The sequence below is a fragment of the Harmonia axyridis genome, chromosome 7 (genome assembly GCF_914767665.1).
Source record: "Harmonia axyridis chromosome 7, icHarAxyr1.1, whole genome shotgun sequence".
NCBI lineage: Eukaryota > Metazoa > Arthropoda > Insecta > Coleoptera > Coccinellidae > Harmonia > Harmonia axyridis.
In genome coordinates, this window is record NC_059507.1 from 8,330,001 (window position 1) to 8,354,712 (window position 24,712).

At 35.3% G+C, this 24,712-nt stretch overlaps 1 protein-coding gene across 4 annotated transcripts; it reads right to left on the bottom strand.

Moving 5' to 3' along the window:
* LOC123684754 (E3 ubiquitin-protein ligase HECTD1) lies at positions 1-24,599 on the bottom strand. Of its 4 annotated transcripts, none has more exons than XM_045624179.1 (17): positions 24,424-24,582; positions 24,086-24,140; positions 20,547-20,686; positions 16,339-16,889; positions 15,791-16,278; positions 13,591-14,190; positions 13,331-13,502; positions 13,004-13,234; positions 10,853-10,888; positions 9,210-9,476; positions 6,306-9,152; positions 5,099-5,455; positions 4,649-4,889; positions 3,860-4,452; positions 2,708-3,429; positions 1,623-1,996; positions 1-775 (listed from the first exon to the last, which is right to left on the bottom strand). In XM_045624179.1, exons 3-17 carry the CDS (start codon positions 20,684-20,686, stop codon positions 493-495), a joined length of 7,902 nt encoding a protein of 2,633 aa, XP_045480135.1. In that variant the 5' UTR covers positions 24,086-24,140; positions 24,424-24,582; the 3' UTR covers positions 1-492. The 4 variants fall into 4 exon arrangements, with proteins under 4 accessions (XP_045480135.1, XP_045480133.1, XP_045480134.1 ...); XM_045624177.1 differs by having other exon boundaries at positions 13,591-14,199; XM_045624178.1 differs by lacking the exon at positions 24,086-24,140 and having other exon boundaries at positions 24,424-24,599.
* Between the last annotated feature and the right edge of the window lie 113 nt (positions 24,600-24,712).

Here is a 24,712-nt window from a genome sequence, read left to right on the forward strand (position 1 = left end):
TGAATATATTATAGATTTATTTATTTGGGCTAACATTACCGTATTTTCAACATCTATACGTAAAGACATTATTTTTTCTACACATAATTGTTTTGAAGCAGGAAAGAAAAGAACTAAATAGAGCAAACCGCAATTACCCAAGTACATTATTAAATAATATTCATTTTCAGTTTTCCTTGATATTGCAGAATAAATCACATTTCAACATCACTTCTTATAAATAATAAATTTGGTCATAGTTAGTATAATCACCTTTATTACTAATAAGATTTCCCTAATTTATCTGTTTAAAACAGCCTGCTGTGAATAATACAAACGGAGTGTACACACCTAAATCGTACACCTAAAAATTTACCTAGAAAAAAGTTACAATCGTTAGAAATACAAATTGAAAACCTTTCAAATAATTCCTTTGAAATCGTTTTATACTTTATCCTAAGTAAGATTAAACATTAATTTTTGAAAGGTACAGTTTATTAAGGTGTTGTTTGCTTAATTCAAGTGAAATCCTTTTTCTTTAGTAGCTGCTAAAAGTCTCTGTCTCAGTATGTCCTCCGTTGGATAGTCAGGTAGCTTCAAATAATGGACACAGGTATTAACAGATGGGTATGATCCTTCTCCAGCATCAACTTTACGTACTATCGTCAATCGAGGATATAAATTAGCTAAACCACCAGGTGGCAGAGAACTGCAGCCTGTCGTGAACTGAAGGAAGGCTTTTCTTTCTTCAGCTGACATCTCAACCAACACATTTACAAACCTCAGGAAACCAGGACTGGAAGGAAATAATCTATTAATAAATTATTCTTATCCCCAAAATAAACCATGGGTGGTTTCATTGTGGAAATGAGGATTTCACAGGCCAATTGAAAAGTCCCCGGTCTACCATAGCAAAACACATTTTTTTGGCAAAATTCGATTTTATTATTCAACATAATTGCCTTTGAGGGCGATACAGCGATTATACCGATCTTCCAACTTTTCGATACCATTTTTCTAGTACGATTTGTGTTTCGCTTCAAAATAGGCCTCAGTTTCGGCGATTACTTCTTCATTGGCGATAAATTTCTTTTCAGCGAGCATTCTTTTGAGGTCTGAGAACAGGAAAAAGTCGCTGGGGGCCAGATCTGGCACGTAAGGTGGATGCATAAGCAATTCGAAGCCCAATTCATGCAATTTTGACATTGTTTTCATTGATTTGTGACACGACGCATTGTCTTGATGAAACAGCACCTTTTTTTTTCAAATGGGGCCGTTTTTTGACAATTTCATCCTTTAAACGATCCAATAACGCTATATAATAATCGTTGTTGATGGTCTGGCCCTTCTGGAGGTAATCAATGAATATTATACCTTGCTCATCCCAGAATATTTGGGAATAAAGTCAATTATTATTATTAATAATACTGATGCCATAACCGGGACTTTTCAATTAGCCTAAGACATAAGAAAGTCCAGCCAAATATTTCCGTTAATATGAGTTTTTTAGCAAAAATTTGTGGATCATTCTCAAGCTGATTGACAAATCAAGAATCTTCAATGGCAATAGTTTTCATTGAAGAAAGTACCATCATTTGAAGATAGCTGATTTATGGCAAATTGTTAGTGTTCTTTCTACTTACCTATCTTTAGTATATCCTAATTTAGGTTCTGTGTAATTAAGCAAGTCCTCCCGAGACCATTCAGGGTTCTGATCACCGCATAACATTATTCTTAACTCATTAGGGTTGAAAGCTGCTAATTTTTCCATTGGAAAAACGTTCGTGAAGCCATGTTTGAAAGCTTCCAGTTGTCGAGCAATACCTTTTTCTATGCAAAATGAAGTGGTTAACTCAACATATTCTTCAATATTCTCAATGTTAACTTCTATATCTGCACCACTGGGAACTAATTCGACAGAGGAATATCCAAACACACTAGAGCTGGGCGAGTAGGTAAATGTCAAGGCCAAGTCTTCAAGAAGAACAGGCCCGGAGGAATGATTGAGGCATAGGTTCTGAAAAACAAAAAATACAAGCTTATTAATTTGTGTTACATAAGCCACTTTTCATTCTAACAAAAAACTGATCGAAAAATGTTCAAAATCCTTTTATGTGCTTGTTCCAGGTAACAGCAAGCTATCAAAAATTTGAGGTTAAAATCAATCCAAAATAACTCTTCAAAAGAATGTGCTGGTAACTTGAAATATTGTTGAAAGACAAAATCTGTTTAATAGTATTTACGGACCGCTTGACACTAGTCAATGGTAATCTAAATTTTTTATTGACAGAATTTTGGAGGTTATAAATGGTTGATCTCTTTCAATTTGTAAATAACTAATAGTTTTTAAGGGCTCTGAAGGGTGTTTGTCTATTCTATATAATTCTATAATTAAAATGATAAAGTTTTCGAGTGTTGGATGTCATGGAAAATATTCATATACAGTAACCTGACAATTAGAATGACAACTGTCAACCAGTGTGGGCGTGGTTATCGAACCTAACCAGAATAAAAGTACGGTTGCTTTGGTGACAGATAACTCACCAAAGTTTGAGGAAGTAGTCATCGGTTTTTGAAGAATTTGACATATACCGACCACCAACTTACTAACCACAGTATACAAAGTACTATACGGACCATACCCAAAGGCCAAAGTGAACAATTTGGAATTTTTTTTGTATTTTCACACATAGATAAAAGGATGAAAAAAATAACGTCATTGACTCACTTGAATTTGATGGGACTTCATTTCTGGTGAGAGGTTGATATCCTGTATGATTTTCTGTTTCTGTTTGATGAGATCACGTAATTGTTTCATGAATGTAGCTCTGATCGGATCGATGTCATATAAATCTTCCTCGTCCAAAATGTTATTATACCACGGTTTCTTTTCCTCGACTGTCGGTTTTGGAGGATCTAGTTCGAGCTCTTTTTCACTTTCTTCAGATATTAAACTAGACGTCATAATGTCTTCCTCTATCACTTTTTTCGAACCAGCAAAACCTATCCTTTCATTTACAGTGTTCAAAATTTCCCCATGACACATCAGTTTCAGGAAATTCTGAGATAACGGCAGATCGACCAGCCGATTGTCTTGCAGTACTTTAGCGAGGAACACGCCTAAGAACCAAAAGTTCCTGGTCGCCTTATCACAAATTTCAGAATTCTGAGGGAGAGGTGCCGGGAATAGACCCGAAGGTCGTCTGACATAATAACCGGGTGGTTTTATTCCCTCTCCCAAGTCAACTGCTTCTTGGGAGTTTATGGTTTCGTCGTCGGATATCCACATTGCCAGATCTCTCCTTTGTAGTTCGGCAGCTACTAAGGCATAAAATTCGAGGGTTGGACCCAATCCTGTTCCTTCTTCTCCTGTGAATTCTATTTCGAGTATTGATTTTCGACTGCAGTGGGTCTTCATTACTTGATACGCCCAGTCGAAGAGATCTTCACCTGCAATTATTAAGCTAAATGTTAACAATTTTTCCATATGAAGAGAAAATGTCTGTATTCGATGTCCCCCTAAGAAACTTTCATTTGAAACATTTTTTTTCCCTAGGAGTTATTTCAATGATTAATAGGTACAAACAAATCCTTGGATAATTTTTAAGATTTTTAAGTCTTATGAATATGTTTATAGGACTTTTTATTCTTCAAATTAACCAAGGAATCTCCCATTTTCATTTGTACCTCCAATTGAGGAACACCCTGTATGGAAAGAAGAAATTCAAACATTTTCACGCATTTTATGTTTTTTCGCATGAGTGAATTTATTATTTTATATTTATTCGATTTCTAAAGAAAATTATTCCAGAAGAAGTGATAAATTTAAGTTAATTCATTGTAGATTTGCTGATTTTCCAAATTCAGAAACATTTCTCACCTCTAGGAACTTTTATTCTGTCATGCTTCAACCTTCCAACTCTGAATTCATGTTCATCTCTTCTGGGCGACAAACCTGGTGTCCTCTGTCTCTCTAGACTGACATCTCTCTGTGTCTGTAGCCAAACAATACTCCTCGAGGTTCCAAAGGCAGTGCAATTGAAATATAACTGTCTGGTTTCGAATGGAAACAGGAACGGACATGACTGGTTCAACTCCTCGCACCATGCCGGTAAACTAGAGCTAGATAGTACTAGAGGGTCTTGAATCTGCTGATGTAATTTATTTGTCAATTTTTTGCTGTTGAATTGATCTATTGTGTCGTCCCAATCGGATTCTAGGTGATTGAGATCTTGAATGCTCTTTCTGGGACTGTTCGAGGTCATAATAACATACAAGTGTCTTAATAGGAGTAATACATCTTCTACTGTGCAATTTGATATAGAGGGTGTTCCAGGAACGGGAGTGCTGGGTGATAATGTAGTTCCAGCAACAGAACTGCAACCACTTCTACTGTATATTGTGACCACCGGTGTTAGTCTGCCTTCTTCTTCGGTGCCCTGTCCATCATTCTGCACCTCCTTGTAAATTATTCTATAAGAGACAAATTGTCAAGAAGAATGAAGAAAATATTCACTTATTCAAGTTAAAAAATCTATAAAATATTTTTAGGAAACCTAGTTTAGTGATAATGAATTTCGCAAACTGATTTTAATGAGATGAGGCGCCCTCTGAACAAAATTAGCTAATAATCATCGTCATGTAATAATAAAAATGTGAGAGATCTTACGTATAAGTAGGCTCCCATATTCTTCTAATCTTCTCTTGCTTGGTACCAAATTCTGCCAGCTGCATCAACTCTTGCACAGTGCTGAATATGGTGGCAGAGGGATCAGTCAGTTCTACTTCAATGTCAGGAATACCTGGCATATTTGGTCCTCTCAATACAAGATGCAACTTTGGTTGTGGCAAAATGTCTTGTTCCATAGAACAATCACTTTCTTCGCTTCCGGGAGGAGGAATTTCGAAGTCTATTGAGCAAAACACAAAAATTAAAATCAATTATTTCAATTGATTCAAGCAAAAATGGAATGAATGAATATTGCAAAACAAAGATTGCTTTTTGTCTTCTCGTGATAGTTTGTTTTGAAGTTGATTTGGAAAATATTCAAATCCGTGAAGATGAATTTAATTTAAAGAAATAAATGTTTCTTGAAGCTCAAAATGGCATAGTTCTAACCTGTTGTTTGATTGACATTCGTCCTTCCTGGTCTAGGATCGAAAGCGGGTATCAAGGCGGAGAATTGCCTCTTCAGAACGAATTCATCATCCCATGATCTCCTCTTAGAAGGTCTGGCCTCGAAGCCATCTTCTTCCATAAACGACAATAGATTTCTTGACACCATAACTTCTTCATAGTCAGCATCATCCTCATTCTCATCATCATCGTTGTCGTCATCTTCGCCCATTTCTTCGTCATCGTCCAATTCAGCCAACAACGTTGGTGCTCGGCAAGATTCCAAGAAATCTTCCAATGAAACCTGCTCACTATCACTGCTTGTAGATGTCAAACTCATTGTGAAGGCTTGACTCAAACCTTCAAAAATATCCATCGTTCAGTGAAAGTTCAAGTGAAAGTGTTTTCATTTAAAATATTTTATTATTGTACTACATAATATTAAATCAATTATTCATCATAATTTCAGGAAAAAAATTAAATATCATACGTTCCGTAAAAATGTTTCTCTCAACAAACAAATTTACCAAATCAGTATCATATGATTGATTCTACCAAAGATCTTTAATTAATGAAATATAAATACAGGGTTGGAACTATTTAGAGGACCACTACAGGGATATCGAAAACAGTTAGAAATAATAATAATAATTCGGTTTAAAGCCATTGTCCAATATAGAGATATTAACGGTCTCTTCAGATTTTTTCTGTTTTCTATTGTTCCAGAGACGCGATAGTCAAGTGATGATTTCATATAACAACTCTTCAAATTTGCGTACCTAGACTCGATATTTTTGTAGAGTGTGATACATTGTTGAATTCTTAAATTTTTTTATCACCTCATAAAAAAAACCAATATGGCTTCCATAAGAAAAAAAAATTGACTATCGCGTCTCTGAAACAATGGGAAACAGAAAAAATTGTACGACACCATTAGAATCTCTGTACTGGATAATGGCTACAAACCGAATTTCGTGAAGTTATCTCCAGAAACAAATGAGTTATACAGAAAAAAAGAAAATCTCGATTTTCAGTTTTTTCTCTATATCTCGAGAACCATTGGAGATGTTTTGGTTCTGTTAACACCAACACACTAATACCTAAATAACGCAACTTTTTTGTAATTTAAGCCACCCTGTATCTCTAACGGTTTTCGATATCCCTATAGTGCCCATCTAAATAGTTCTAATAATAGCTAAAATCAACTCACCTTTGGCAGCTCCAGCAGTGGTAGGGATACCACCCGACTGATTGGCTGTGTTGTTACTAGACGATAGGCTAGGATAACTTTGGGCTGTGCTCAGTAAACCGCCAGGGAAATTCGTTGACAGTGCCAGCCTGACCAGGCTCGAAACAGAATTGGGTCCACGTGGAAAGATTGAACCTCCTGTGTTCTGATTGTTTTGGGAGTTGGTGCACATTATGTTACCGGAATGAGCCCCGCTGGAGTTTGAGTTGGTGGTCGATACAGATCCCAATGTCCTTCTCCTAGCCATAGCAGCAAATGTCTCTAACAACCCTGCGGTAGACGTTGGCTCCATTTGGCTATTAGACTCAGTCGACGTTAGATTTGGTACGCTAACACTCATAGGATTATTCACCACAACCGAATTGTTGCTGTTGTTCCTAGCGTTGTTACTGTTCGTCACTTCAATCTCCTTATCGTCCGGTCCGCATTCGTCTGTTAGTTCTCCAGTTTCTTTGTCTAAATTCTGACTACAAGCTGACCTGTCGTCATCTGTTTCAGAGTTACTCGATATGGATATCCTGACAGCTGGAGCACTCGTGTTAGTCGACTGGCCTGAATTTGTCGCTGTTTGTGTTAAGTCTCCAGATAGGAAACTGTTAGTGTTATTTTTCAGAGCATCGGCCATCTCTTTAGCACTAGCACTTTCGAGTGCATCTACGAAACTCTGTAGTTGTGTAGGTATTTTCGATTTATTACTTAATGTTTTTCCTATATTACTCGCTGTGGAATGTTTTTGAGATTCTGTTGAACTAGTAGTAGACTTTTCTTCGAATGATTGACGATGCAATTTTTTGAAATTGTTAGTTTTAGTTTCATTAAGGGTTAAACTTTCAACGATAGTTGCTAAATCACTGGAATTATTGATAGTAGAAAGATCATGGTGTGGATCCCTCAAAGGATGAACTACTACTGATAATTCTGAGTTATTGCTAGCAGCTTGGCATTCAGAAGTGACGGACACCAGTGCCTCATTTCTTGCTACTGATAGTAAGCTTTCAGCAATAGTTTCTGCAGCTTGCTTCGCTGATAGATTGTCTGCGGACGCTGCTTGTTCTGTAGAAGCTACTGATGTTTTCACGTCTGTCGCCTCTGGCAGGCTTGGTGTTGAGCTACTTTTCCTACTAGTGAGCACACTCTGTTTGTCTTTGGTATCTTTTGCTTTTGTAGAGGATGGTGCTTTTGAAGAACAAGCTTCAACTTCATAACCTGGCGCCAGTTTCAAATCATATTTTCCTTCTGCTCCCATCCTGTATGAATTTGAACCTCCATGATCCCAAGTTACATCTATCCACCCACTATGAATCTCACCGGTCACAGTACCTTCTCCAGGTGGATTACCATCTTGATCTCTCCATTTCCAATCGATACCTCTTATTACTCTTGCTCCTACGATAACGTGTTTCAGAAGTTGGGTCTTTAATATTCTTCTTTGTTTTCTTAAATGAGCTTCAGCGTCTTTCATAGCTCTTCCCAAATCATCGCAAACACTTGTAACTGTACCATACACCTCAAATCCTGACAAACTCAAATAATGAGTTTGCCCTGATGCATTTTTACCAGCTTGTTGTATTCTGACATGTCTCCAACCCTGATATTCGTCAGAAGGTAAATCTGTTATTGGCCAAGTGTTTGTGGATCCAGGATCATTAAGAGAATTGTCATCAGTATGTGTGGATAAGGTTGTCCAGGTTGTACCGTCTTTAGACATTTGGAATAAGAAATTTCTCAATGCTGATCTACCATAACCTCTAGCATGCCTCAAAGTAAATGCTGATGGTATAAGATACAAGCCCAGATCTATACTGAACCAAGATCTTTTATCATCATTGGTATGGCAATTCAAAGCCGAGCTATCTCTAGAGAGAATATCTTCAACTCTTCCATATGGTAAATTCCTACCATCAGAACTTGTAACTGTTACTAAACCATATTGAGCTGGATTTACCCAATCTGTTGTTGTCTTACCATTTGTGCCAATAAAGTATATCACGCCATTTTCATCAAAATCAAAACTATGTTTGAAACTTTGATATTTTGTGTCTTTTAGTTTTTTCAGAAATTGAAATGTGTTTCTGTCATAATCATACCACTGTTTCGCAACCATTTTCAATAAATATTTTTCCAACTGAGCAACAGTACTCAAAGGTTCCATTTTCAACCCTCTACCAGATCTATCGATAAGGGAACTTTCTCCTGGTGCTTTCTCTAACCTAAACCTTAATTTTCTAGTTAAAATTTGAAGACTGTGTCCATAACCCGGACTGTCATATAAATAAATAGGTAACTTTTCAATACTTTCTAAGACTGATATCAATTTATGGACTAGAATGGTGACTGAATAATGGCTATCACAGGATTTGTTTTTGAAGGACTGCTTGAATAGCTGTATCCTTTGTTTCTGATATTTGTTCATTTTACTTGATTTTAAACCTTGGTCCCAGTAACTTGTGGAAAGCAGAGACAACAGAGCTTGCACTAAGCCAGAACTCTGCAATTCATAAGCACTCACTACGCCATCTTCTTTCAGTATATTTGTCAGTTCATCCAGAGCATTCCTCAAAATTTCTTTCCAAGAATTACCGCCTTCTTTATTGTTTCCATAAGAACATTGCTTCTGACACGCCCTCTCGATTTGAGCAACAATACTGCCAAGTTTAGCTACCACGCCCCTTGGTTGAGCCTGAGCAACCCTGAAGTATTGCTCATATATCTGATAAGCTAAATATTTCACTTTAGTCTTCGTGGCTTCCGTTTTTGACCTCAACTTTTTCCCTTTCTTACTTGTCCATCCAGCAGAGAACTCAGGACCTATTAAGGATTTCCATCAAAAACATATTGTACTTCGAAGATAAAAGAAAAACATACCTAAACTTGTTTCGGCAGTGAAGGAATGCTTCGTACCACGGTTCGATTCGAATATAAAACCAGGCAGATCTTCCCTCAATATTGTAGTTTGTTGTTGACCATCTGAATTGTGAATTGTTATTTCAGATTCCTTTCGACATGTAAGTGACCAATTTTCCACAACCAATCTCGATGGGCCAGGTTTCGAAAGAATAGGAATTGAATTTGATGTATTCTTCACTGCAGCTTTGGCTCTTTGAAGCTTTTCCAGAAATTCTCCTCGATTTTCTGAAATTAGATTAGGTCCAAACTCTTTTTTTCGAATGTACAATATATGAAATTTATTGTTTTTATTACAATCTCGAGTTATTCCTTCCGAATTACTATGATATTCTACCTAATATTGCAATTCAGTGACGGCGCTAGTTCAAAAGTGAACGTAGGTGAAATGTGAAAGAAAATATGAAAGGAAATTATTGGAGTTATATTCCGAATCAAAAATAAATAAGTTTTAGTGCTGACGAAATTAAATTCATACTAATATTGTCTCGAAATGTATGAGTAATAATTATCAACAAAACGAGCATAGTTTACAGAAACATCAATTCTACTAAACTTTTCTAAGAAAGTACCAAGGGCTATTTGGGGTGGAATTAAGATAGTATATTGTGGTATTGTTTGTCATAAACGTTCCTAAATTGTTTTAGTTCCAATAGAAAATCTAAACTCTTTAATCAAGCAAAAATAAAGTGATACTAGGTCACACCATCTTCAGAAAGTGCAATAAGAAGAATAACTAAAATATTGATGTATGCATAGGAGGATCAATTCGCCATAGTAATCTTATTACTTTCTGGTTTTGAATTGCTCCTTTCCTAAAATGTAAGCTATGAACATATTTCAAATGTTGTTAGTTTTGTTAGTCTAGAATAAATGTGAAGTTTTATTTTTTTTTAAGTATTAAACCAAGAGAGCCAAAATGTTATGCTTGCATCTTCAACGAAATTCCCAACCCATTTCAAATAAAAAGGGAAAACTTTATTCCAGAATTGTATCAAGTCTAGACAAATATTTTTGCACTATAAGTGATAAATAATTTTTAACAAACTACTGTATCTTAAACATAAACTATAGCTTCTGTAAATATGAATGATCAAAAACCTATATTATCCTATAGGTTTTAACTTGTTAAATATATATTTTTTAATTACAAGAACTATTTATATAACTGAAGATGACTAATTTTCAATTTAATAAACACAATTAGAGTTTTTACAACATGATAATCAATTCATTCTGAGAATTCCATCAATTTTTCTTTGATTTTATGAACTTATCTATAATTTTATTGATTTTTTTTCCCCTACAATGTTGGTAATTCAACTGATTTGGTTAGTAGCTATATAATTTCAGAGATGATTAACGGTGAGGCTCGAAAATTGCAGCTATAATTTATGAGAAGAGCATTGTGTAAATAAACATTTTGCATTTGTGTTGATTTTATTAAGAAAACATTTATTTGGTAGCTGTGAACCTATAGCAATTTTATTTTTCAAGCTGCAATATTAAATGTCAATAAGCGATTAAAAACAGACTGAAGCTCATAAAACAAAAATGCCCAAGCGCACACATGATGAATCTCAACAAAAATTGAAAGCTCTTACCTTCTGTAGACATAGAATCTCCGGATCGTCCTTTGCCTATCAAATACAAATTCAATCAACAATCACATGTGTTATCTCAATGCAAATATTCATTTGATGCAGAAAATGACAAGCAAATCAAACGGCACAAAATAAAGCAAAGCTACAGGCAGAATAAAGACCAAATATGAAAAATTCATACATAATGCTGTATTATATATATTATATTTTTTGTCAAATCAATAATATTTGTGGTGATCATCACTCTACAGCCAGTTCCATTTCGACATAACATGTTTTGTGGAATTGTAATGTGTGAAAACTGATGACACAAGAAATTACTTTGAAATTTGATTTTTAGGCAGTCCGATCTCTAAAAATGACAAAATATTAATTCTACCTTTTACGACGGAATTTGGGAACACATTTCAATGTTGTTATACAAATTTATGAAATAATAACTATCACTTTTTTGATCATTTGAACTGTTTAGATTTTTTCCGAAAATATTGTAGCTATTCGAAAGGTTTAGTAATAACCTACTATGTAAGTGGAAGAACATGACAATAGGTACATATTTGCATAACGCACACTTTATCGTCTCGATTGGGCATAAAATTTCAAACTCCATTAAATATAATGAATATCGGAAAGAAGAACACCCAGTAATAATTATTTTATTTCAATTATTGATAGGAATAGATGTTCATTTAAGTGTAAACAAGACTTGAACTCCCGAGAGGTCACAGAGGCCTAGGAGGATGGGGATAGAAGACATCAAACTTAATATAGACCTAAATATGTTATAATTTCACGTTTGCGCATGCTCAACTGCACACCGCATATTCCTAAATTCGAATGAGTCTATCTAAGACCCTAATCGGGGTCACATACTAAATTTTATCAAAATCAAATGAAAACTGTAGAAGACTGTTAAGAGGATTTACGGACACAGATCGACAGACAGACACGAAACGCAAGTTTTTTAGAATGGCCTGAAACGCATTTTAGTCCAAGAACGATTGAAAGAATTTATACTGTACATAATGAGTAAAAAACATCCAGGAATTGAATAGGTAACATTATTTGTTTCAATGTAGCTGTTTACGGTTATCGTTTTCCTTTTTTCAGGTACAGTATCTAACAATAGAGTAGTAGTATATTGGCAACACAAACAAATAGAAAGAGAAACGTGCCTCTGTGAGACCTCTTAGAAACTTAGTGCTTGCATGAGGTAGGGAACCATTTAAATTATCTGTTGAATAAGAAATTACTTTCAAAAGTACTGTGACAATCTTAAATGCAAACTTTATGAAGTTTATTAACGCTTGGTAAGTTTTAACAAAGAGTAAATTGTTACAATATCCTCATAATACTGCGAGTTCTTCTTTCTATCACTACTCAGTACAAATGATGTATTCATAATACAAAAATGCCAATGTTTCCTCTCACCTGAAGAATATATACTCCTAAAAATTATGTACATGTCCATTCACTCATTAGTAGATATAGATAATTTTTTGTTAGGCTTGGCTAGAGTTTTCACAACTTTCTGGAACTTTTAGAGGTCATTTGACTATATTGCATAAGGATCATCTTGGTGACAGACTTGTTGGTTTCTGCCTTGGCATAAATAAATATCTGTCAAATGTTTGTTTTTTTGTGTGTTCTTGATTCTCTTTAGTTGTCTATTACTTCATTACATACTAAACACTAGACCATTGATGATCGGTCAATTTGAATGATGATAGATAGAATAGATTAGAAGAAGTTCATTAAGTTAAGATAAATGTGTAGAAATTGATAATTTGATTTATTATACCTATACACCAAAAGGTACTATAGAGCATCGCGTCAATAGTGGAACATCCTATATATATCAAACTTTTTGCTAATAGTTTAGTCTGTAGTGACCAAAGAGACTCCTAATGTAAAATATTATTTATCTTGAACATAAGTAACACTTATGGCAGATATTCATGAATGCCAATGCAAGAACATCAACAATTCCTCTCTGATATTGTCAGTTATGGCGATTTTGCAACAAATGACATAAAACAATTTTTTATATACATCAATAGCACCAAAGCTGAATCAAGCTTTCCATTATGACATATTCAAAGTGGTGTTATCGCAAGACATGCCAATTAGTGCTTAGTAAAAAAATCTCACCAGAAGTATCGGCTCCCCCTTCAGGTGATCCACTTGAATACATTGTAGCTAATTTTCCGTCCAATATGAATCTGAACCATCCATTAGATCCGTTCGATAGTTCCAGGGCTGCTGCATCAGACCAAATATACAAACAATCTCTACCTCTACATATTGACCACTCCTTCCAGTGATAAGCTTTGCCTGGTAAAATTTCTTTAGCATCGTCCACTTGATTTTGTTCCGTGTTTTCTGCGAAAAATATTATTCAAAATATTAATAATAATATTCATTTTCTGTTGAAAAATAATAATAATTGTCAAAATGCAGTGTTTCCAGAAAATATACCTTCGTTATTTTGATTATTGTCGTCAGTATCCTGAGAATCGATGGGACCAGCTAATGTCTGAACTTTGGAGAATATTCCTAAACGAGCAAAGTGGTCTAAAAATAGTTCTTGTGACTTTGACATCAGATCTTGGATGATGGACAGAACCACCAAATGACCATCTTCATCCTCCTGAAAAATGGAATATTTTAAATATATAAGATATGGAATTTTGTCATTGTTATTTGTCTAAATTCATCAACACAAAATGTTTACTTACATCATTATCTAAAACTGTTGCAATAACTTCAACCAGCTGTGTCGTAAAACTACTTTTTGCTTCACAGGAGCAGTTCATATCTTCCAATAGATCGGGCTGAGCGTAATGTATCATCTTCTTTATGAGACCAAGACTAGCTTTACGAACTGAAGCCAACATGGTTGACTGAAAAGTTAAACAGAAAACCGGTAGAAGTCTCTCTAGGTAAACTGGTGCCATTTCTGGGTCTCCCTTTGGCTCAGAACTTTCCTCCACATCTGATTCGGATTTTCGCTGTTTATCTTTTTCGAGAGGAATCATCCATTCCCCAGGAGATTGTAATATGGCCGCAACTTCTCTGTGACCTTCATCTGCTCGTTCTCTAGCTTTGTCCAAAGGTGTTTTACCGTCTTCGTCTCTCAAATCTGGATTGGCTCCGAAACGCAAGAGAACCTTAGCAATTGCAGGCCGACCGAAACATGCGGCATAGTGCAATGAAGAACTACGCTGGCCTTTGTTCACATCTGCGCCTTTCTCGCATAAATATTCCACCATCTCTTGGGTGCCAAAAGCGGAGGCCCAGTTCAACAATGTTTGACCAACATCGTCCATAAAGTTTACCTGAAATGACTTTAGTCGTGATATCAAAATAATGATCTTTTAAAATATTGAAGGCGTTAGTTGATATACTGACATTCAGGGTGGCCACTTTTTCAATGGGATTGTATTGGTAACTTTTAAACCATAAGAGTTAGAAGGTCGGTCAAATGGAGAAAAAGTTGCATGCATAGAAGCATTATCAAGCAGTTCAAACAAATCGAGATTATCAGGGCCGGTTATTGAAATATCATAAGAAAAGTAAATTATGTCATTTTGATTTTTCTTTTTTTTCCACTTTATTTCAAATATTCTCAAAAAACGTTACAGGAATTTTTTATTCGACAGTAAATTGTTCTCAATTTGACGTAATCCGATTTCGTATCCAACGTTTCGTGCTCTCTGGGTCACCCTCAACCTCATTTTTTTCAATACGGACCTGTATATTTTATGACACTTTTCGAAATAACTTTTAACGCTGAATTCAACGATATAACATAAAATGTCATTCAAAGTTGATTTTCAGATGATTTTGACCATTATCCAATTTTCTTTGGGTCGGATCTGTAGTGAAGGCAATTTATCAAAAACTGCTGTTAATAAAATAGTCAAGAGACGCGAATACAATGATTTTAAATTTGAATACCAAGCCTTGCAAAACTTTTATCGTTATGATATCAAAATAAAGTTCGATTCTGTAAATTGTTTCAACGGAACAAATGACAAATCCAACAATAGTGATTTCTCGCGAGATTGAGATTGTATTGGAAGGTATTCAAGAAGACAAAATAAGCAAATGTATAAGAAGTATGGGTTCCGGAACCGTTAAGTGCATTTTACAAAATGTTCAATATACTTCATTCATATTCATTTACTTTCGAATAATCATTCGATTTTTCTTTCATTAAATGATAATTCGTTTAATTATTATGAATTGAAATATGTAAATGATTATTACTTGTTTCTTGATTTGATTCTGATATGTTCCATTTAGTTCAAGATGAGTAAGATGATTTTCTCATCGAAATGTATTGCATGTTGTTAATTAAACTAAAGGTACCTAAATGTGATACAGATCCGACCCAAAGAAATTTGGATAAGGGTCAAAATCACCTGAAAATCAACTCTGAATGACATTATATGATATATCGTTGAATTTAGCATTGAAAGTTATTTCGAAAAGTGTCATAAAATATACAGGTCCGTATTGAAAAAAATGAGGTTGAGGGTGGCCCAGAGAGCACGAAACGTTGGATACGAAATCTGATTATGTCAAATTGAGAACAGTTTACTGTCGAATGAAAAATTACTGTAACATTTTTTGATAATATTTGAAATAAAGTGGGAAAAAAAGAAAAATCGAAATGACAGAATTCACTTTTCTTATGATATCTCAATAACCGGCCCTGATAATCTCGATTTGTTTGAACTGCTTGATAATGCTTCTATGCATGCAACTTTTTCTCCATTTGACCGATCTTCTAACTCTTATGGTTTAAAAGTTACCAATACAATCCCATTGAAAAAGTGGCCACCCTGTATAAGGTTATATTGCTAAACTAATGAAGACGTCATTGAAGAAAACAAATATTTACATTACGTGTATAGTCTGATTATCACTCACCTCGACTCCACCAGATTCTATTGCTTCAATAAGAGCATCTGTATCTTTTGATCTAATGCAATCTATAAGCTGTCTGTGTGACTTTTCAGCAGCTGAATCCATTCTCCTAATCCTAGGCATCAGCTGACCTGACGAGGAAGAGCAACCTGACTTTCCTATTGTGCTTCTTCCTTCGAACAATAGGACTAAAAGCAAATCGACGAGCCTCATGGAATCTAGGGTGCACCTCTCATCGCCTTTCAGAGATTTCTCAATAGCATCAGGCAATTGTGACCTTAACAAGTCGTGCGTTATCGTGGGTGAGCCTCTACATAGGGTAGATAGTAAACTGATTATGGTCGATACAGAGGCGGAAGTTCCCTTATTGTCTGTTGTAGCTGGCGACGGGTTTGGCAGGGATGTTAACTTGCCAGGTGTACCTTGGGAGCCTACTGACATCGATGGTCCTGGTACATTGGATAATCTTGATAGAAGTTCATTGACGAGACCTTGAAAGAACATTAGTTATATGTTTGCTGATTGATGTTAGCAACAGTAGCCCAACATACCATATTGTGCAAGGGGGGCAGGATCCACTCCTCTTCTACTGAATCTATCGGCTATAGAAGCGAAACACCTCAAAGCACCATCAGCAACTTGCTGATCTTCTTGCTGCAACAACGAACTCAAGGCCTGTACACAAGTATTGAGCTGTGGATCGGTGGGTTCCAGTTTTGTGCAAAGTCTGGACACCAAGGCCATGGCCGAGTGAAGGGTGTCCTTATGGAGGCGGCAACCGTGATCTCTGATGAAAGGTAGGGCGGCGGCAAGGCCGCCGGCATCGAAAACTGCTGCCACTTCTCTTGTGCAAATCAATTCTAACACCTTGACGCACTGCTCGGCAAGATCTTTGCTGGTGCGGGAGTTGAGTTCGGCGACAACCAAACGGTTGCAGATGGCTCGTACAGCTCCATCTATCGACACTATGCGCCGAGTGCATTCTGCGGACACGTCCAAGTAGTAGGTGATGGCTCTGGCTGTTACTTCCAAGACGTTCTCTGGCGCCTGGTCGTCCAGGAAGATCCGGATGAGTGCCGGAAGGAATGTCCTTGGAGGACAACTATACAAACAGGAACGTTTTTTTAAAACTCATATTGTGTTATTGCTCCAAAGGCAGAAGGAAGCTTTGTGATTACTTTGGGAGTGCAACAAATTGGTCTCCAAACTAAAAATTTCTGCTTATAACATACATTTCAGACCATTCTGAATTACTTTGGTCCCGTATCTGTCTGTCTATCTATTTGTGCGCTCGAAAATCCTTTTTAACAGCATTAAGTTTCTCCACTTCTTATCAGATTTTGGTGTAATTTGGTTTGGCTATTTTCTTTGGACTGTAAATAACTTCGCATGCAGAAACTTGAAGTTATTTTCGAGTATACGGTAAGTTGCCGTGATCTCAATATATTGTAGTCTATTGGTCCGATTTTGATAAAACTTGGCAAACAGGGTGTTCCTTAATTGGACGTACAAAGAAAATAAGAGATTCCTTGGATAATTTTAAGAAAAAAAAGTTCTATGAACATGGGCCCGCAAACGCTTTGTTTTCGAGATATAGGGTGTTTCTTGTAGTCCTACTTTTTTGTTATGATTATTACAGTTTATCGAATCTTCGGTGACTTTCGCTACATATTGAGTAAATAAGTAGCAAGTTCTGGAGGAAAAAAGCGGGTACTGTTCCAGAAAAATATCACCCTGTAGCATATCCCATGATGAAAACTTCAAATTACAATATCTATGCCAAATTTAAAGTAAATATCTTATAATGGGAAGGTACTAAAAGAAAAAATTCGAAAAAATCAAACTTCAACACCTTGTATTTCGAAAACAAAGCGTTTGTTAACATATATAGGATTTCTTTTTTTCAAAATATCATTTTTATATGTACCTCCAATTTAGGAACACCCTGTATATACTTGGATTGGGTCGCAAGCTATATTTCTTTAGGAAATGAAGCTTTTATTTTGCCAAGAAATTTTTCTTAAGAAATTGGAGAATTTTTCCTCAATTTTCAAGTTAATTTTTTTAAGCTCTCATTTTTTGCCCTTCTCATTTTTTCAAACACCTTGATTTTCAGTATCGAAATTAATTGATCGAGAGCAAATTGCGTTTATATTTTTGGAGAAAATTTCTGAACCGGTATAAATTAGTTTAGTGAAGTTTTGGATTCTGTAAATCCAAAACGGAAGTTAGAATTTTTTCCTGCACGACTCCAAGTTATACTAACAGGAAATGATAAACCAAAATGAATTCAAAGCCGTTCTGCATAACCACATTTCCTAGTGCTCCCATGATTATCCACAATCGATATTGATTTTGACGTTACCCCTCCTAAATAATGCATTATTTCTATCATAAACTACACGATTCATTTTCCAATCTTGCAAAGAACCTTATTCACCATTATAGATGTTGATATTACTAGGTTGTTGAATATAAGAGAAAGAAACATGGTTATTTCTCATCTTTTATTATATTTGAGAGTTTGTTATTTCACGTATATTCCTTAAAAATTCCATAATAGCATTATATTTAATGCCTGACAATGACAAAAAATCAAGCCAACAACTTCATCTTTCTGAAAATTAACAACACATAATCATGAAATTAAAAATATATATCGTTGCGATAATATAATATTTTTCATCGCAGTCGTTTATTCGGCATTAACGAGCCTTGGTTCGAATCCCGCAGCTGGCTATTCGTTGAAATTTTTTTTACTGATAATTTCATACTTTTTTCGTCACGTGTTGAGTAATTTCACTTTAAAACATGAAATAATAAACCAGAGTGTAAAATTTGCAGTGTTTTTTCATTCCAAGAGTGATCACATTAGGTCTGTCCTTATTTTCTGTACCTGCCTTACATGTAGCGGTAAATTTTTCAAACTCGTTGAGCAAATTTATGATGAACGTAATATAATAAAGATGATTTGAATCTTCAGAATCTTGCCCACAGAGATTCTAGGTTAAATGACCCCCCTTTCCCACTATTATGGGTGTCTTCTTCTACCGATAATATTAGTCATTCACAATAACGGTATATTCGTCACTCGGCCAGTTTCCAATGAAGGATTTTTCAATGCTTCCTAGATTCGTGTGCAAAATGTGGAGAACAAGGTATTGTCGCCTAATCAAAAGGTTTCTCAGAAACACGAATCAAACAGAACGGTCGTTGTTGATATAGCATGCATTGTAAGTATTTCTACAATAGAAACGCAGTTTATCATGTTATGCGTATGTGGAAAACTATTGAGAGTGTCCCAATGTTTCAATTGTTCATGCAATCTTTTCTTTACACAAAATGTAACATGATGAATCTTAAATCCGTCATACATATGCAAACAACTTTGCTTCCGCTGTTTTTTTTTTAAATTCGAGGCTTTATTGTAAAAAACTGGTTATACATTTATGATTCGAAGTATTGTCCATCGCTGGCCACTACTTTTTCCCATCTTTCGGGCAGCATACGAATCCCGCTCTGAAAAAATTGCCCATTTTTTGAAGCGATCCAAGAACCGATCGAATTTTTTACTTCTTCATAAAACCGGAAGTGTTGGCCGTGTGCCATTGATAGAAACAAGTGAATGTTCGAGGGAGCAACGTCTGGAAATTACGGCGGGTGAAGTAGGACTTCCCATTCCAACGTGTAAAATCACTTTATCATGTCTCTCGTTGTATTGCGGCTGTTTGCCTTTCAATGCTCGGCTCAAACGCATTAATTGCGTTCGATAACGATCACCTGTGATTGTTTCAGGTGGTTTTAACTACACATAATACACTACGCCGAGCTGCTCCCACCAAATACTGAGCTTGACCTTGAAACCGTGAATATTCAGTTCGGCCGTCGACGTGGAAGCATGACCGGGATATCCCCATGATTTTTGCTCTTGGGAATATAGTAATGAACCCATTTTTCGTATCCAGTCACAATGCGATGCAAAAATCCCTTTCGTCTTTGCCTTGCAAGCTGTTCACAAGCAAACAAACGCCGTTCAACATCTCTCGTCTTCAACTGGTACGGCAACCAGTTTCCTTGTTTCTGAATCATTCCCATGACTTTCAGGCGTTTTGAAATGGCTTGTTGCGTCATTCCCTATTATCCTGCCAATTATTGTGGCGTTTGACACGAGTCTTGATCAAGTAATGCCTCCAAATCTGCATCCTCGAAAACCTTCTCTCTTCCGGCCGGTCAAAATCACCGTTCTTGAAGCGTTGAAACCACTTTCTGCTCGTTTTTTCACTAATAGCTGTCTCACCATAGGTATTTGAGGGCATTCGATGAGCCTCAGCCGGAGATTTCTCCGTATTAAAGCAGAATTTTAAAACCTCCCGCAAATGACGAGAATTTGGCTCGTAAGCTGACATGTTTAATCGCGAATAACTTTATGATGCAGACACAAATCGATTAATATTGGGATAGCGTTATGTTTACAAATACCCAAGCTTATTGTATGACATCAACGATCTATTTATTTCGACTACCACTACAGTGACTTTATATATGGTACATAAAGTCACTTTAACTACCACATACCGCTACGGCTAGCTATTGCAAAACGGCGGAAACAAAGTTGTACACCCTAATATAATATAATTAATAATAGACGTTAGGTCAGGCGACCTAGCCGGCCTAGACGTCGGTAAAATTATTTATTGACACCTTTCACCTAGCAACCAATAAATTAGACTGAAGCTAGACCCTGCAAAAAAGTATTTACCTTTCGAAGCAGCGATCTACATTATCAGACATAAGAAGTAGCATGCACAACTGTTCTAGAGCGATGAGCTGCATATCTCGCTCCTCGCCTATCCCACTGTTCAGCCATTCTAACAGGGTTTCTGGATCAGGATCAGCCATCTGAAATGGAAAGAAATTACATTAACAATAATAATAAAAACGGTCTTTATTTTAAGTCAATCTAGTAGCTTTTCCAAAAAAAATAATACAATCGATTAGAATTCCAGTAACCACTAGGTTCTAGATAAAAAAAATCGAGGAAAGAACTGACTTGGCTTTTGAGCACTCGCTCTTTGAGACCACAGAACTATATATGAGTATATAAATAGCTATAACTATGTGATACGCTCGCGGATTAAAATAAAAAAGAGATATGGTGTTTTTTTTTGGTGCCGCTCTATAGAGGCATATTTTATCTCCAGAAAAGATGACTGAAGAATATTTTTCATATATTCATAAATTTCATCTTTTAAACCTATATCTTTTCAAAAATTTTTTTCAACTTTGTATTTGATTATAAGATGCATTCAAAAATGTTTGCGGCCTGCGTTCATCATAACATTTATTTCGCTTCCGAGTCTATCGAATTCAGAGGAAATTGGAGATATAGTTGGCATGAGTTGACAGCCATTGACAGATGTTTTTTAAGTTTCGTTACCAGCACGGCCTGCTCTGCTTATAAGCCATTCAAAAATACATATTGTGTGTGTGTGTCATTGTCCACTTTCCGGTACGTCAGTACTAAAAACAAATGATACGAGTCATTATTTTATGACAATATCTTTATCAGCGAGTTCGTTTGCGTTTGTTCATTCACAGAGTGCAAAATCTATTAAAATGAACAATACCTGTTTCAGAAATTTTTATCACATAAAAGGTTGAAGAGAGATGAATAAAAACCGTGAAGAGGCAGTGATTAGATTGTGTATAATCTTTAAGGATTAAGGGTTTACACCCTCAAGCCATTCAAGCAAATCGACTGGACCTGCAAGACAACTTCTTTTCTAAATTTAATGAATTTTTCTATGAATAGTGAAATTATTTTATGACTCCATCGATAGTAATATTTTGATGAGAAAAAATTTAAATACTTCATTTCGTCGAGGAAAACATTTTTATAAATGTTAAAATTTCTTCTTGAACAATTACAGGAGTTTATTAAATATTTTGAATCAAAATACAAAAAAAATATCGACTTGACGAGCTTTTGAGCGCGCTCATTCATTAACGCGCCTACTGCTTCCTTGGAGACCACCAAGACTTCTTCGTACGTACTGCATTCTGTCGATCCTATTTTTCATATTCTCATATAAATTTGGCTGTACATCAATAGTACGTTCAATGCTGATTTTTGGTTCCCGAGTTGTTGGATTATCTGCATAAACTTGTAACTTAACATCCCCAAAAAAAAAAATCACAAGGAGATAAATCAAAGGACTGGGGAGGATAATCAACTGGACCATTTTGTCACCAAATGTTGTTTTCAACAACTCAATTGTTTGAAATTAGTATTTTGTATTGCTCTTTCTCAAAAGAATATATATATAATTGACAGGTGGCGCCGTCTTGTTGAAACCATATACATATCTCCAGAGTATTGTCAACAAGAGGAAAAAAGTCATTTAACATTGTTCTGTATCGTTCTCCTTTGACATGGACCAATCACTCCACCAGCATTAAATGCACATTGATTTATCTGATGTAATGACGTGTCAACAGTTGCGTGTGGATTTTCATTACTCCAAATTGTGCAATTCTGTTTGTTTATCAAAAATGAACTTTATTGTTGAGTGAAATTTTTCGATAAAATTGTTCATCATTCTGCATTGATTTTGATGAAACAATTCAACAATTTCTAAACGTTGTTGAAGCATGCATATTTCCATGATTGAATGGCATAACCTACTGACCGCAAATGACAAAAAAATCTCAAAAAAAAATGCACAGTGTCCCTACCTAGAGAAAAAAAAATGAAAATTTGTGTAATACGAAATTAGCATATTTAAAATGCGCCATGATTTGTAATGAATTCTTTTCAGGTTTGTAAGAATATCGCTATCGTGCAACAGGCATTGCCGTTTTTAGAACGTGAGAACTTCCGTTTTAAAGAAATATAAGACTCATTTCGAGCAGTAAATGGGAATTTATTGTTCTCTGTCTGATTCTCAGGTTAATCACCTGACAGGTAGACGAATTACGTAAACAGGTAGCGATGAAAGATTAAAAACGAGCTAAAAGAGAATTAATTCACTGTTCAAGTGCCACCACGCCACAAGATGGAAAAAACAAGAAAAATACACCATATTGAATATTTTCTCCTTTTCTTTGGGTTGTTATATTTTCAACTTTACGAAAAAAATGAATTGTCTTCATTAATGATGCTAGCACATTGGCCAAGAACTTTTAAAGACTCGGAAGTACCGTTCCACTAGGTATCTACTTTATTATTGAATAAACAATAACCTGCTTTATTTTAATGATCCTCAATAACACGATCCCTCATTTGTTTGTTTAATGTAATTATTGAATAAACTTTTATTATTATTATCATCGATTTTGAAAGCGAAAAATCAAGGAAACAAACATTTTATTACGATTTTAATACGAATGACCATGGAATGTGTAGAAATCAAAAATCGAATAGAAATAAGCCTTCTGTTCCTCGTCCAGTATTTAGAAACTATAAAAGCGAATTGAATAGAATTTTGTACAAAAAACATACCAATATCTTTAAAAACAAAGACAAAAATCATCTAGGTAGTTAGGCTTTTTAAAAATTATTTGGAATTGTGTTTTTGATTTCATACCAAAAATGATATAGCAATGTCCGGAATACAATGAGGCAATAAATACTCTCATGATAACAATTTCAGTGAAGATGTGTACTTGAATTAGAGCAAAAGTAACAACAAAAGCATTCAACCTGCACTGACTCCTTTTGAGAGAAAGTGTTCAAACAAGGAATCTGTCAGAAATATAGTCAATACGAACTCCATTTATTGTTATTCCAAAATTTAATCTTCACAGAATGCATTAAAATAACAATGGATATTTTGTTGGAAAGCTTATGATATCTTGAATGACAATTTTAAAAGAGTTCAGGTGTTCAGGTCAATGGCCAAAGTTACAGAAATTGTATCAGGAGATTGCAGCTTAATAAAAACTCGATACTAATCGAAAACGTACTTACATGAAATGACGGTATAAAACTGAATTCTTATAAATAATAATTGAACCAACATGAAAATGACAAAATGACGTTTGAGTAAATAAATTAAACAAAGGATTTAGCCTCACTCCATTACTATGGATTGATGTCCAACTGACTTCTTTGCGAATCTTTCAATTATAAAATGTCAAATTTGCAATTACAAAGGTTAGGTTCCAGGTGCCATACAAACCGCGAAAGATCGTATATTAAGGTCACGGTTATAACAGGACAATTGACCAAGTATATGAAACATTTAATCTTCAAACTAGTTCACATATACAAACAATGCAATTAAAAGATGGGCTCACCTTGTTTTTTCGTCCTTTACGAGCAACTAACACTCGTAGGGCAGACTTGGCAGCTCTAAAAAATGGTCAAGTTGTATTCGAATTTTGATGTTATCAACAATTTGTAATACAGCTAGCTAATCAATAGAAATGAACTTGAATGATTTTTTTGTTGGAACACCCACACACAATTATTCAACGAAAAAGAACAAGTCGGATTGTAGAATGAGAATAGACACAACACATAACACATTTTTCACATTCATAATTCCATATCAAAGTATGTATGTATGGCACATTTTATAATGTTGAAATCAACAATACGGGGACACCATTACGGCTTCATTTTTTACTCTCACCTTTTTAGTTCAAATCATCGTCTTGTAAAAGCAGTAAACACCAACTATTCGACTCTTAAACTTTGAAAGTATTTACGTATGAAGAAATATGCGCTTACAATTTTATTCTCACTTTATTTTTGCTGCAGTCACTTAATCGCAAATGTCAAGAGTGTCAAAACCATGACAGTTATTCCATAGAATAACCAATCATTGATTGTTATGTTCTCTTGTCAATAAATGAGCTAATTTTAAATCGGTAATAGATCTTGTTCGAATATTTCTAGTAATTGACACTGATCTGGCAGTA